The sequence below is a fragment of the Bos indicus x Bos taurus genome, chromosome 4, assembly GCF_003369695.1.
Source record: "Bos indicus x Bos taurus breed Angus x Brahman F1 hybrid chromosome 4, Bos_hybrid_MaternalHap_v2.0, whole genome shotgun sequence".
NCBI lineage: Eukaryota > Metazoa > Chordata > Mammalia > Artiodactyla > Bovidae > Bos > Bos indicus x Bos taurus.
The window spans coordinates 2,510,424-2,526,064 of record NC_040079.1 but is presented as its reverse complement, the minus strand read 5'-3'; the positions used below and the strand labels follow the sequence as shown (position 1 = coordinate 2,526,064).

The 15,641-nt window shown below is 41.3% G+C and overlaps 1 protein-coding gene across 11 annotated transcripts in view; it reads left to right on the top strand.

The window, feature by feature from the left end:
• Positions 1-15,641, top strand: part of RBM33 (RNA binding motif protein 33) — a 110,399-nt gene that overhangs the window by 10,670 nt on the left and 84,088 nt on the right. For all 11 annotated transcript variants that reach the window (XM_027538487.1, XM_027538493.1, XM_027538489.1 and 8 more), the window contains exons 2-5: positions 1,084-1,162; positions 7,909-7,957; positions 11,036-11,112; positions 13,113-13,422. In XM_027538487.1, coding sequence (XP_027394288.1) covers positions 1,084-1,162; positions 7,909-7,957; positions 11,036-11,112; positions 13,113-13,422 — 515 coding nt within the window. The remainder of the gene's footprint in view (positions 1-1,083; positions 1,163-7,908; positions 7,958-11,035; positions 11,113-13,112; positions 13,423-15,641) is intronic.

Genomic DNA, 15,641 nt, shown 5'->3' with positions numbered 1-15,641 from the left:
GAATGTGGATATTCGGTTTTGATTAACTTTTAAATTGATTTTCCTCCTTATGTAGAGATGATAATGTAATTTTCTACTTTGTAATATGGTCTGTTACATTGATTTTTAAAAAGTACTGATTTTTGAATGTTGAATGAACCCTTCATTCCTGGGATAAATCCATGTGATTGTGATGTAGGGTATCCTTTTAATATATTGTTGAGTTCTATATGCTAATTTTTAAAAAATCATTTATACATGTATGTTTTGTTTTTCTAGTCTGTTTCATGTACCTCTGCTCTAATCTTTATTTTCTTTTGCAATCTTGGGTTTAATTTCCTCCTCTTTGTCTAGTTCCTCAGGACTTAAAGTAAGGCTGTTGATTTGAGGTCTGTCTTCGTTAGCGTAGGCAGTAAAGTTCCTTCCATGTACTGCTTTTGCTGCATCCCATAAACTTAGGTGTGTTGTATTTTTGTGTTCACTTTCCTCAAAGTATATTCTTATTTCCCTGGTTCTTATTTCTTCTTTGACCTATTGGTTGATGAAGTGTGTTGTTTAATTTCCATGTACTTGTGCATTTTCAGTTTTCTTTCTAGGATTGATTTTTAGCTTTATTATTACAGTTGACCCTTGAGCAATGCAGGGGTCAGTTGCACCCCTCTAACTGTTCTATCAGCGAGCTTTCATGCCTAAGAATGTTCAATAAATTGATTTTCTTTAGGTAGATGTGTAGTTTAAAATATTTTAATTAATAAAAATGGGCTTTTTTTTATTAAGCATTTATGGGCTTCCCTGTTGGTTCAGTGGTAAAGAATCTGCCTGCCAATGCAGGAGATGTGGGTTTGATTTCTGGGTTGGGAAGATCCCCTAGAGAAGGAAATGGCAACTCACTCCAATATTATTGCCTGGGAAATCACATGGACAGGGGACTGGGGGGCTGTAGTCCATGGACCTGGCTTAGTGACTAAACAACAAACAAACAACATTTGTAATTGCTTAATATTTTAGAATGTCCTATTGGGAATCCCTCAAAGAAACATTGTTTCAATATATAATGTATCTGTTTAAATTGAGTAAGACTGACTCATGGCCTCTCTCTCACAGATGATGACTTTGACCAGTTTGATAAGCCGGGTGCGGAGCGGTCCTGGAGGAGAAGAGCTGCGGACGAGGACTGGGACAGGTGCGTACCCCCCTGGTTACATGCAGGGCCCTTGCTGGCTCATCTCCTTCTGCCGCTAGGCCGGGCAGAGCTCTTCCCTGAGAACACTGTTAGCCGCCGATGCTCTTTCCTGAGTAGGTCTGCCTGACTGGGCTAAAGAAGGGCAGGGGTGGGTGTTCCAGGCGGAAGGCGTTGTGCGGAGCTCCTCCCCTGGCGGTGCTGCCTCCGGCTGCCAGTGGAGCTGTCTGTGTGTTTATCCAGTGACGATGTTGAGTTGGTGGGCACTCGGAGCTATTTGGAGTAATTCTGTGCCCGCAACAACAGTAACAACAGAGTTCCTCCACATGCTGCATTGCTGCAAGGACTGCCCTCCAGCTGCGCCGTGCGGTTTCTCGTTGCGGTGGCTTCTCTGGCTGCCGAGCACGGGCTCTCGGTGTGTGGGCCTCAGTAACTGTCACCTGGGCTCGTGGTTGCTGCTCCTGGGCCCCAGGGCACAGGCTCAGTAGTTGTGGTGCTTGGGCTTGGCTGCTCTGCAGCGTGTGGGATCTTCCTGGACCAGGGATTGAACCTGTTCCCCTGTTAGTGGATTCTTTACCACTGAGCCACCAGGGAAGCCGGGTATCTTGTAATTTAGTTTTATATATTTCTGACTAGTAAAGATGGAAAAATATATTTGGAAATCATTTTCAAACTTACAGGAAGATGTGAAAGTAACACGGAAATTCTTGCAAGGCTTCCTCGATCAGACTTAGGGTTGCTTTGCGTCATGTTTATGTTATCTTCCTCTCACTCATTTTACACACACAGGCACGCACACACACACAGACACACACGCACACACACACAGGCGCGCACACACACACACACACACACACACACACACACATAGAACACTTTGTTCTTTGCTGCACCATTTGACAGTGGTTTGCAGGTGTCATGCCGCTTCCAAATCTGCAGTGGTCACCTAGGTTTTGTCAGTTGTCCAAATAACGTCCTTTTTAGTAAAAGTGAGTTTCTTTTTCTCCTCCTTGTTTCTTCGTCTGGAAGAATTCTGTCTTTAAAGGCTTCTGTAAAGGCTCTGTAAAGCCTTTGTGTTTAATGACTTCTGACTTTTTTGAAGAGGGTGCACCATTTCCCTGTGGACCAGCCCTCAGTGTGGGTTTGCTGGTGTCTCCTTGGGACTAGACTCAGGATGTGCTTTTGGTCAGGAGCGCCTTTTGGTGACCCTGTGGCCTTCCTGAGGGCATCTCTGCAGGAGGTACATGATGTCAGTCTAGCTGCTTTCTGCCTTATGTTGGTAAGAAATTCTTCCCTACTCTGTATTCTCTGTGTTCCTAGGAAAGCTTTGAAGTGTGTGTGTGTGTGTTTAATAGTTACATATATAATCTACCTGAGATTGATTGATTTTTTTTAAACTTAGAATTTGAAGTGTACATGGAAGTAGACTAGTACAGTGTAGGTAGCGTTCCGCCCTTCAGGTTCAGCAGCATCAGTATGTAGCTCGGTTGTGTATCTATGATCACAGGCATAATTTCATCCGAAAACATACCAGATTGTGTCTCTCTAAAAAATAAACGATTTACAAGTATAGCCATAGTAGAGTTCTATCCTAAGTCACTTAATATGAGTGTCTTATTAGTGTTCACACTTCGCTGTCTGTCTCATGTATATATAGTTTTCTGGTGGCTCAGACGGTAAAGCATCTGCCTGCCATGCAGGAGACCCGGGTTCGATACCTGGGTCAGGAAGATCCCCTGGAGAAGGGAATGGCAACCCACTCCAGTATTCTTGCCTGGAGAATCCCATGGACAGAGGAGCCTGGTGGGCTATAGGCCATAAGGTCGCAAAGAGTCAGACACGACTGAGTGACTAACACTTTACGCTTTCATATATATTACAGGTATATACACATGTGTATTGTGGGTATGTTTCTGTGTTCTCTCTTACAGTTTGATTTGAGTGCAAAAGATGCAAATCCCATAAGTTAGGGGCTCTGCAGTGTTGTTCCTCCAGCAGGAGTAACAGTCCTGTTAGCTTCTTGTTGCCCTGTTACCAGCTGTTAGATGGTCCAGGTGGTGATGCTCTCATTCTGTCATTCCTCCTCATTTCTGTTGTGATAATTCTGTAATTATACTTGGTTCTTTTGAGGTATAGAGTAAGTGCTTGATTCTTTAAGTTTTCAAAATAATGGGTCAATTCCTTAGCATCTTCCAGAGGTGTTTTGTTTTTGAACCATTTTGAATTCATAGATTTAAATACTGCATGTGCGATTTTATAACCCATTATGATTGTTTTCTTATTAATGCTTGAATTGCCCCAGTATTTGTTCAGTGGGAATTTATTTTGGCTGTCATGACATTAGTTGGCTTTCTGCTATGATGGAGCTGGGTTTTGTTTATAGTGTGAGACAGGGTTCTAATTTTCCTTGCCCTTTCCAGTGTGAATAGCTCTTGTCCCAGTGTTGTTTACGAACAGTCTCTTCTTTTCTTTACTCGTCTTCAGTGCATGTTTGCATGTGGAGGTGCAGTATCATGTATATTTCTTTATTTGATATTGCTAAAGCATAAAATAACCTCTTCCGTGTACTGGGTGATAGAGGGTGAATTTTGAAAGTTAGGGAGAAGAAAGAGTCAGAAAGTATAACAGGCTGTATATTCACATAGGAAAGAGCATGTTCAAAAGGTTTTAACTGAAGGTCATTTGATGAAGGGTTTTTTTAAACGGGGTAGTGTTAAATAAGCAGGGAGAGTCGATGAGGTGTCCAGAATGTAGCAGCCGGTCTCACACGGGAGCAGTGATGTCCCAGGATCCAGCCGGAGCTGCTGTGGAGAGAGTGGGTGGTACTGGAGCGGTGCAAGTGGGAGGGAGCGGCCGTCTCCTCCGCCTTGGGACATTCTGTTGAGACCTCCATGGGCCAGTCCTATGGAAGAAGGGCCAGAGCTGGGAGCTGGCAGGGAGGGAGCTGCTGCGGCGGCCTGGGGTGGGGAGGCGCGTGGAGGCTGCTCAGGCGCAGTGTTGGCACTCGCATTCCTGATTTTGAAAGGCTGCAGCCAGGTGAAGAAAAGTGAAAGTGTCAGTCACTCAGTCATGCCTGACTCTTTGCCACCCCATGGACTGTAGCCCACCAGGCTTCTCCGTGCGTGGGATTCTCCAGGCAAGAGTACCGACCCAGGGATCAAGCCCTGGTTTCCTGCACTGCAGGCAGATTTTTACCATCTGAGCCATGACTACCTGCAAAATACCTGTTTCCTGAAAAGTTTCCTGTGTAATTCTGTCGGTTAGTAAACATGTACCTGCTCCCAAGGATCTGATTGTCTTCCTCAACTAGTGGTCGCTGGCGAAGCCTCTCAGGTGCTGTGCAGTGGGATGCAGAAAGCCACCTCATCCTTGCGGTGCTCCTGTCACTTTCTAAGTACCTCTACTGTCTGCGAGCATTACTGCTCCCCCCTTTGAAAAGAGGCCATTTGGGCCACTCACTCCCTTTAATTCATTGTTTTTGGTGACCATTGGTGTCATTTTGGTAGTGTTTCATATTTTACAAATTTCTTCCCTTTTGTGTACCTCTTTATAAGGATCCTGCTTTATGATAACAGTGGAGAAGTACATTTAATTTTTGTGTGGTCTGTGTGTAGTAGGTAGGAGTTGGACTCTGGCGCTAGACTGTCTCAACTCATCTGGTTTCTGACTTGGTGGCAGGGTGATCTTGGGCCAGTTATTTAACATCTTGAATCCTTGTTTTCACGTGTAAAAAGTGGAGAATGACGTGTCTGCTTGACGGGGTTGTGTTCTAGTTACGGAGATGTGTGAGGCGTCGGGCCGCTCGCCACTCAGAAGTCAGTAAACAAACCAGGCTTGTGGAAGGGCAAGTTTGCTTTACTTCAGGTGCCGGCAGCTGGGGTGGGGAGGGTGGCGGACATCTGTCCAAAGGCCGACTCCTGCCCCCGCCCAAGAAGCAGCGAAGGAAAGCGTTTATAGACAGAGTGGTGATGAGGGGGTTGCGTGCAGAAACAGCACAGTCATCTCTAACGGTCATCTTCAGTTGGTCATCAGTGGTCTGAGTAGCATCATCTTGGTTGTTTTAGGTACACTTAATCTTCAGTTCTGGGGTGTCAGTTCAATTCAGTCGCTCAGTCATGTCTGGCTTTTTGGGACCCCATGAACCGCAGCACGCCAGGCCTCCCTATCCATCACAAACTCCCGGAGTCCACCCAAACTCCATGTGCATTGAGTTGGTGATGCCATCCAACCATCTTATCCTCTGTTGTCCCCTTTTCCTCCTGCCCTCAATCTTTCATTCCCATTTCTTTGCAATCAGTTCTCAGAATTCTGGCAGCTCAAGTCCTGGGTACAGTCTGGTCGTTGTGTAGTTAACTTCTCCACCTGGGCTTTTAGTATCTATAAGACAGCTTACAAGATATGGCTCAGAATGTTATCTATAACCCTTGAGAAAGATTCCCCGGTGGCTCAGACTGTAAAGACTATGCCTGCAGTGCAGGAGACCTGGGTTCAATCCCTGGATTCAATCCCTGGATTGGGAAGATCACCTGGAGAAGGAATTGGCAACCCACTCCAGTATTCTCGCCTGGAAAATCCCATGGATGGAGGAGCCTGGCAGGCTACAGTCCATGTGGTCACAGAGAGACGTGACTGAGTGGTCTCACTTCACTTCGGAAGGAACTAAAGGTCCTGACTCTGCTCAGCGACTGCATTGTTGTTAGTCTCCTTTGACCGTTTTCCTTTGTTTCAGCGTTTCTCGCTTCTCTGGTTAAACTTACTCTTGACTAAAGTTTTGCACAGGCAAGAGGCGGGCAGAGGGCATGGTGGGGGGCGAGGGCCATACGGTCCTGCTCCGTTTCAGCGTGTCAGCACAAGAGCGAGTGTGTGTGCAGCGCCTAGAGTGACTCGCCAGCAGTGTATGGAGTGGGCGTCAGTGATCGCTCGAGCTGCAGCTGATGTGTGTTGCTCTGTGCGGTTGGTCTCTCCTCTTGCTTGCTTATTTAACGCTGTTTCTTACTACCTTTGTTAGTCAAGGAAACAACTGTTCATCTCTGTGCACTGTGTTCATTTACAGCTGATACAATTTTCATTTATCTTTTAAAAAATGCTCTTGTTTAGGAAAAATACTCATCAGAGTCACTGATTGCTTATTTCCATCTATGTGTCAGCAAAAGGCACCAACACTTTCTAGATTTTTGCTTATGTGATTACCAGCACCTGTTCATACTATGGTTTTTAAGAGTTCTTCCTAGTTAGTATCCCCTGGGCAAATGATATTACCTTCTGTTTTCAGTTATTTAGAGTGATGCTCCAGAGGGGTGCTTGTCCTCAAAGAGGTGCTTATATTTTTTGGGTCATCTAGAATCAAATTCTCAAGAGCAGTTATTGTAAATATTGTGACTAGCAAGCGTTTATTTCCTCACCATTGGAGAATGAATGTAAAACAATGAAGATACAGAAATTGTATCTGAAAGATGATTAAATGATTTGAGGATTGAAAATGTTGAAAGAAGTTATACATTGTTCTCTGATAACTGTTGTATTTATGCAGGTCCATGAAAGATTTTTTCCATGAGCTAAGTTCTTGTCCTGGATTTGTCTCTGCTGTGTGACCTTGGGCAAATCATTTAATCTGTTGTCCCTATTTTCTTTGTCTATAAAATGATGGTATAGGATCTATGTAAGGTAAACTTAAAGTAATAAAAGAGATACTCAGTGCATGAATGAGATAATTTGTTTCTAGTTCTAAGAGATAGTACATTGAATTTCTCTTGTAACTTCAAATGTACCTTCCAGGATATTCTGTCATTCTGCAGAGTAGCGCACTGGAAGTAAACGTGGGTTTTGAGTAAAATAGTGCTCGAAGCCTATGGAATCTATAGAAGTGTGTACCCAGAAGCCTTATGGAAAATAACAGTTGTAATAACATTGGTGCAGTTGAGTCTCCATTGGCGTTTGTACCTTGAATTGTAGTCTAATTGTTTTCTTCTTCTAGATGTTAGTCCTTAGACATTTGCTTTAAAAAGACATAACTTAATAAGAATAAATACAAAAGTAAGGAAAAAAAGGACATAATTTAGTGGTAGCTATCTTCCATCAGTTTAAAAATAAAAAAAAGGAAGCAATGGGAAATGTCTCCAGGTTTCTCATCTGCTAAGGGTTTCTATTTTAATTATGAGAAAATCTGCTTTTGATCACTTCAGAACATAAGCATGCTGACTAGAAATTGCAGACAACTGACATGACTTCATTGTTATACAAAAATAATTCCTTTAGTTATTATGCTATACTTGAATGTTCTCATAAGCACTGATTTTTCATTTTTTAAGTTTTTACTGTTGATGAGTGTTAAATGGTCTCCCAGTGGTTTTGGTTTTAATTTTCCTAGTTAATGATATTGGGGCATGTGTCTTTTCCTGTTTCATTATAGGTTTTGAAAGGTAAGAGAAAGCATAGATATTACGTATGGTTTCTTTTTGCTCATTGATGAACAAGTCCAAAGAAATGAAGATCTCATATTGAGGTGAAAAACTAAGAGTAGAAGTCTGGTGAGAGCCACTAGTTGCAGCAAAGACTCCTACACTTAAAGGATTAGATGTTCCCTGTGTATTTGAAAATATTTTCATTATTAATAGAGATAAAGGAAAAGATAGCAAACTTAACGTGAAAGTACCAAACCCTAAAGTCCTGGGTAGATTTCCCCAGTGGTCTGCAAACTTTCCAGTGTTTAGTGGGAATAAAGCATTGTCATGTCTTTTTTTCCCCCACAGTGAACTTGATGATGACTTACTTGGAGAAGATTTGCTATCTGGCAAAAAGGTAACAATACAGTTCTTCCTGACATTAAATGATACTTAATTGCATTTAAAATAAGGAGTACGTCTTATGCATGGGATGTGTTACTGGAAAGTTGGGTATAGATTAAAATATTGTGAATTGATTACTTTTTATATGCACAAAGAGTTGACTGTATATCCGTAAATTATCTGATAACTTGTAATTCAGGCAGTGAATCCTTTGAAGCAAATGTTTTAGTTTCTGGCATGTCAAGGCATTTGAGTGTATGAAAGTTGTAACAAAACTACCACTTGCCTTAAAGGAACTTAACATTTGGTGGTTAATATTTTGAATGCTGAATCTGAAATTTACTTTTTGGGATTCAGAGATAAGGATAAAATTATTCTCATATATGAACTTCTTTGATCAAGTAAAAACTTGGAAGCTGTTATCGCCAATGTGTGTATTTATGTATCGTGTTTATATGTATAACTTAACTCTACCAATATATTTTGAACATTATGAAACATACATTAAAAATAGAAATAAAAAGCCAGATATTAACGTGAAATACTAATTTTTTTTAACTTACTAACAATTTAAAGACACTTGTTATTCTCACTAAATATCAAGCTAGCCTTGTATGCTTAGTTTTTTTAAAGTCTTCAGACTGTGATGGCTCCTTACTGTCAGCAGTTACACTCAAGCTCATTGTTCTCTTAGGTGATTGGGTCAGATCAGTTGTCTGATTCTCAGATCTGATGAGGTTTTCCTTTTCATCTCATTTATAATTCGGTTGATGAAGGTCCAGTCCTGGCAGGAGTGCCAGTCCCGCCCCTTTCCTGTCTCTTACTCCGCTGCGTCTGCATCTTTTCTGACACATGAGTTGCTGTAGCTGCTCTCCTTTCCAGTCCTGCCCCCGAGGCCTGCACGCGTCCTGGCTTTGGCTTCCCCCAGCCTTTCCTTTGTCATCCCCTGTAACTCTAAAGAAGAATTCGTTCTGTTACCTGTAAACCTGTGTGGTCAGAATGACTGCAAGGGAAGAACCCGTGAGCGTGCCCCTCAGCCTGCCCGTTTGTGAGCTTGGGCTGGCCTCGGGGTGCCCGTGCGTGGTGTGATTGGGGCGGGGCAGGCCCGGGGCTCGTGCTCCTACGGGGTGGGCACAGAAGGAGCGGGGACGGTTGTCTGCCTCTGGCTTAGTTTGCACTGCCTTGACGCGCACTCCCTGTATTTGGGAGCTCACTTCCCTGAGGTAAACACGTGTTTTCCTTTGTAAGTATTTAAAATGCTTTCGTGAGGGATACCAGTTAGATGCTAAAATGTTTAAATGTAGTAAAATAATTTTACATGCGGTTGGATTTCTACTCTTGGGCAAGCCTGATGTACTTTGCCCTGTGTTTCTGTCAGGGAGCCCACCTGGCCCTAATGATTTCACAAGTGTTCACGGCCGGTCTCTCACTCTCCTTGCCCTGCCTTCCTGCCGACCACCCTGAGCAGAGTCCAGCCTAGCTGTTCCCTCCTGCCTGAGGAGACGCCACTGCAGCTCATCGGCACAGAGTAGTTAGGAATCAGCTGTGGCCTCAGGGCGGAGTGTGGCCCTCCACTCCAGCTTTCCAAGTGACGTTGGTGTTTTGGTCATTTTCTGCCTCCTGTGTCCATTGCTCATCAAGTTCAGAGCCGACATAGAGAGTTGAATCCTCAGAGCTCAGACAGTGAGACGTGATGACCACCAGGGCCTACTGCAGCACACACTCTTTTTTGTTTGGTGTGTGATTTAATGGGTTTTTGACCAATATTTAGAAGTTTACCTAAAAACCTGAAGGGAACAGCCTATTACTGAATGAAATTTGGCTTTATTGAATTGTTATTTTTTAAAGATATCTTGTGCTTTTATTTAGTGATTCTGGGCAGCTAAATTTGAGTTCTCCCATAGCAGGCCTGGCCTTCCCAGGTGGTGCTAGTGGTAAAGAACCCACCTGCTAATGCAGGAGACATGAGAGACTCAAGTTCGATTCTTGGGTCGGGAAGATCCCCTGGAGGAGGGCATGGCAACCCACTCCAGTATTCTTACCTGGAGAGTCCCATGGACAGAGGAGCCCGACAGGCTACAGTCTGTGGGGTTGCAAAGAGTTAGACACGACTGAAGCGACTTAGCACGCACACATGCATAGCAGGCCTGGCTCATCCCTGTTAATGGATGACAGGTTCTGTGGGCAACTAATAAAAACTACAAATAAGATGGATATTTTTTGGGTTATATCAAAACTACCTTAATGAAGGGTAAATAGAGATATGTTTGAGAAGCCTAGGTTTATAATCTATAAAATGGCAGGAAAAGATTTCTGGTTTCTTTCTTTCATCCTTAGGTAGAAAATCAAGTCTTTTTTTCCCCCCTTGGGTGCATGTTGTGGAGGAATAGTAATTTATATATACCACAGAAATAATTTTAATAAGGTAGGAAAGTGTGAAGTTCCCCATCTTAAATCTAAGATACTGGTATGTGTTAGCTTAACAAAACCTGTAACTTTAGAAATTTGGCCAGTTGGTACACTCAGTAGACTGCCTCTGCTTATTCATAATATGAGTAGACAAACCTGTCAGGAACAGGAGAGAGAATCCAAATTGTACTTATTTTCATGTATCCATCTACTGGACAAACCAGAGTTTTATTTTAGTCTCTTATCATTTCAGTTGGGCAATCTAGTTATCTAAAATCTGTTTTTTTCTAAAATTCCACTATTTTTTCTTTTGTTTATGTTAAATTTAATCAAATCTTAAGGATACCATTTTTTTGGTATGATAAGAAAAAATTGTTTGTATCATACTACCAAAGGACTTGTCGTTTTTTTCCTCCTTTGTTAGAGTCATAATATGATTCTTATGCTTGCTCCTTCTGTATTTACTTGTCTGAGCATCTGAAAGTTAGTCTGGGGGAGTTAGCTAGTATGCCATGTGTAGAACCTTGACTGTCCCTGGTTATATCAAACTGAGAAAACTTTGTGAATGGCAAATGTTTTAATAACAAGGTTAGAAATAATCCAGTCAATGTAATTTTGCAGTTTTGTAACAAGTTTTCTTACAGAAGTGACACGCATTAATTAGATTTCTTGCTTTAATTAGAATCAATCGGATTTGTCAGATGAAGAGCTAAATGATGATCTCCTACAGAGCGATAATGAAGACGAAGAAAATTTCTGGTACTGAATATTATCTCATTAAAATGTTCTTTGTTTAAATTTCTAGTAACTGATTTAGAGTTATAGTGGGATATAAATGATATTGTACTGTATCTTTACCATATGATTATATTCTAATATAATTATATTAATAAAGTATGTTACTATATTAATATAACTGATGTGGAAGCCGTATGTCTTTTACTACAAATAGATCAACTGTCTAAAATCATTGCTGGTCCTGCATTTAATAACCTGTGAACTCTGTTGAGTGCCGGTTATAGAAGTTCCAGATAGGTTTGTACTGCTCTTTTAGAGAATTCCTTTATTTGGATGGGGCAGTGGCCTCTGACTCAGTAATGTTGGTTGCAGTTTGATGTTGCTGCTTTTGTTTTCATTTTAGACATTTTTTACTTGTGCATATCAATTAGCTAAATTGTCATTTTGGAAATTCGTTTGGACTGCACTTTAGACTGTAGTTGACTATCTGAATATAATTGATGTAGTCAGTTTGGGCTGCCATAACACGATATCATAAACTGGTGGCCTGTGAGCAGCAGATACTTATTTCTTACAGTTCTGAGGGCTGGGAAGTCCAGGGTCAGTGCCGGCCTGGTTGGGGGCCATTGAGGCCCCCGGCCCTCTCACTGTGCTCATGTGGCTGGTGGGTGTGTGGGAGCCCTCTGCAGTCCCTTTTATAGGGCACTGATCCCATTCATGAGCTTCCACCCTTGTTCAGCATCTCCCAACGGCTGCACCTCCAGACACCATCACGCTGGGTGTTAGGACTCAACACATGAATTTTGCGGGGGATACAAATATTCAGTGCATGGCAGTAGAGAATATCTTTCTCTTGACTAAGAGCTTATAATAGTAAGTTCTGTTATAAAAAGAGGAAGAGGTATTTACTATACTCTTGTTAAGTGAAATATTTTCAATTTTATGAGGAAACATTTATTGTGAAAATAAAGACACTTCTTGTGTACAAATGTAATTAACAAATACATGCAATTTATTATTGAGCTGTAGACATGTAATAGATGTTTTTTAATATAAAGTAATTTTTATGGGTAACAGTAAGTTTTAAATTATTTATTCTACCAGTTATTTGTTTCCCAGTTTCATTCTTTGATATCATTATTAGATTTTGATCTTTTGAATTGCGTTGCCCTTGGAGTTTTTAGCCATGTAGTATCTTCACGTGTATGTGGAATGTTCAGTTTTTTTGTTAGGATTGTATGCTTAATGGGTGCAAACTTAGATTTAGCCCTAAAACCTTGCCTTTTAAATGTTGTTATTATGCATCTTAATTGTTTGACATTTGGCCGTTGTGATTTAACAGGTGGAATATGATTTTTTTTTCAGTTTTAAAATTGCCTTTGTTTATTTCAGATTAGCTATTTTTAAAAAAATTTGAGGCTAGTGTGAACTTGATTTAAACATTGAAATGTATTTACATGCTAACTTTTAATGTTTTATTTTTTTAAAATACAAGTTTATAGTGTGCATCATAGATACAGAAAAGCTCTTAAAATTCCATTGGTGTGGGGAGGATATATGTAGACTTATGGCTGATTCATGTTGTATGGCAGAAACCAACACAACATTGTAAAGCAGTTATCCTCCCAATTAAAAAAAAGTTCAATCTATGATTTCCTATTTATAGAGTAATACTCCTGGTTTTACTTGGATGTCTTAGAAAATGGACACCACCCTTATTCTGAAAGATAGAATGAAGAGTGGTCTGTTTCAATCCTGGACTTCTCCCAGGCAGACCTGTCTCTCACAGTTGGTCTGATTCTCCTGCTCAGGTCACTGGAGTGACGATAGTTCGGGCGCTCAGGGTGGCAGGAGTCTGGTGCTGGCTGAGTGTGTAGCACGTGCGTTTCACTTGTAGTCTCTCTTGTAGTCTGTGTGCATTATCAGTCACTGGTCTCTGATAACAGTTAACTTAATGTGATGATTTAGTTTTGAGCTCCACTCCAGTTGCATACTTTTCTTTGTATTTTTGTCCTCTGTAGTACTCAGGATGTCACGATCAGTCTGACCGCCACGTCAGACATGGTCACATCATTTGAGATGTCTGACACTAATGACCAGTCTGCAGAACAGGAATCCGAGTATGAGCAAGGAGAGGACGAACTCGTTTATCACAAATCGGATGGGTCTGAACTGTATGCTCATGAGTACCCAGAAGAAGGGCAGTATGAAGGCCATGACGCTGAGCTCACAGAAGACCACATTGAGTACGTGGAGGAGCCCGAGGAGGAGCAGCTGTACAATGACGAGGTCCTAGACATCGAGATCAATGAGCCTTTAGATGAATTCACAGTGAGTCTTTCTCCTTTGTATGGCTGAAGATAACATGGCTGCCTGGGCATAGGTTTCTAGACTGATTTGAAATCTATTTCCCTCCCCTGGGAGGGAGGGAAATTAGACCTTATTATCACTGTCTGCCAGTTTCTTTATCTGAGCTATGACAAAGTTTGTGTTGACAGCTTGTTTGGCCGGAGCTAATGCTCCTTTGTCATTCTGGAAGGCTGCACAGAATTGTGACCTTGAGGATTGCACCCTAAGGAAGAAAACAGCTTTGTGTGGTGGAGATACACTGTCAATTGTTAGAAGTACTTAATGCAGCGCTTTTATCCAGGCTTTAGACAAGATCTGATAAAGTCCTTCTAAGGTGAAAAGATTATTGACCTGCTAAAGACATCTTTAAGGTGCTAATATTCCAGAGTGATTGATGTCCTGCTCATTCATCCTTTTTTGTAACTGAGAACTGTCTAAACATGAATAAAGAGATTGGAGGTTAGTTTAGGAAATGTCACACACAATTTGTTATCTGTAATCAGGAAGCAGAGATTGTGCTGATTTTTATTTCAGAAAGGTTTTGGTGGGTAGGTTTTTTTTTTTTAAGGTTGAACAGTCAAAAAAGAAAAAGGTAGAAAAAGGTAGTGAAAGATCATCTGTCTTAATGATTCATTATTGGAAGAGATTTGTTTATGAAACAAGCACTTAGTGAAATTTCTGTTGGAAGGGCGAGATCTCCATAGATGCAGTGGAATCTTAGGGTTTTCAGCATGTTGGGCTCCTGTGGTACCATGTTGGGGGCTGCTGGGAAGGGGTGGAGGTCAGCAGATTTAGGGCAAGAATTCTGCTTTTATGTTTTCATTCAGAGTAAATGATTTTTCATTTGAGAAAAAAATGTGTGTGTGTGTGTAGTTTTGAAAGAGATTGTTTACATGGAGCCTTAGAATATTTAGTCCCAGACACAGTTGTGTTTCCATATCTCAATAGTTATTTTTAAGGTTTGATTCTTTTTGAATGGTTTTTCTTTAGTAGACCTAATCACTAAAAGATGTGTGTAGTTTTGGTAAACAGAATCGTATAAAAGGCATCGTGACTCCTTGTTCTTTCGATAACTCTGTAATGGTTTGTTTTGGTAATAAATCCTACAGTAGTGTGGACTGGTGATCTCTGGTTTACAGTGTGTTCATATACTGTGTTAAAGTGAGACACCGTAGTTTAAAATGCTCCTTAAAAATTAGGCCAAAATCTTTTAAAGTTGTGCCCAAGTATCTGCTGGTTAGTGTTGTGTTATTTCTACTACTCATCCCTAAAATGAGGTGCTTGGTCAGTCGTATCCCTTGTAAGTTCAGCATTTCAACAGATCTTTACCAGTGTGGAAGCAGTGTGGCCACGAGAATTGTTGAAACATGAAGCATGGCCCCTGCCTGCTGAGAGCTTAAAATTTAGCAGAACAGTCACCGTCTGGGAAGTGCTTGGTAGCACCTATACATAGTCACAGAAGAGGCCCTTCTCTCTGGTGTTCTTGCAGAGTTTGTTGTACAGAGGATTTCTAGCAAGTGAGGAATTTCTCTCTCTCGTTTTCCAAACATGGGGTTACATTAGGCTCCTCATTGTATAAAATCCAGCTTAAACCATCTGACATCTTGTGTGTAAGATTCAGGTATTGAAAAAAAAAATATGCAAATTCAATACAGTCACAGTACTTTTCTACATTAAAATTAATTTTTTCAGAATTTAAAAAAATCTTGAAGTTTACTTAAGAATTCTGAATGCGTCTAAATATTTTTATAGAGAATTATAAAGTTTAAAGGTGAGGTAAAGGTCAGTATCTTTCTGGAGCAGTGTCAGCCACCCTCAGGATATCCAGGTTTATCATCATGCTCTTTCTTTTCTTCCCTGTTTAAGATTACTGGTTTCTTCTTTATAGTTATCACAGTGGTAGACACGGGCACTGCCACTTCTTTGCATGGGGAGAGGAAAACGCACTTAAGCTGTGAAATACTTCTCCAGCTCTGCAGTGAGGGCCTCTTCCTGTTTTCTTAGGCTGTCACTGGTGCACAGATTAATTAATTATTCATTATTAGACTAATGAACATATGAGTCGATTGTGTCCCTGTATGTCCCAGAGGTGTTTTAGTTTATTAAATGGTTTATTTAACTGTGGTTTGTGTCCTGGTTAGGCCATGTTGACTCATACACTGGAGCTGGAGTTGAACTCTCTACTGATCCTGAGTGTGTTC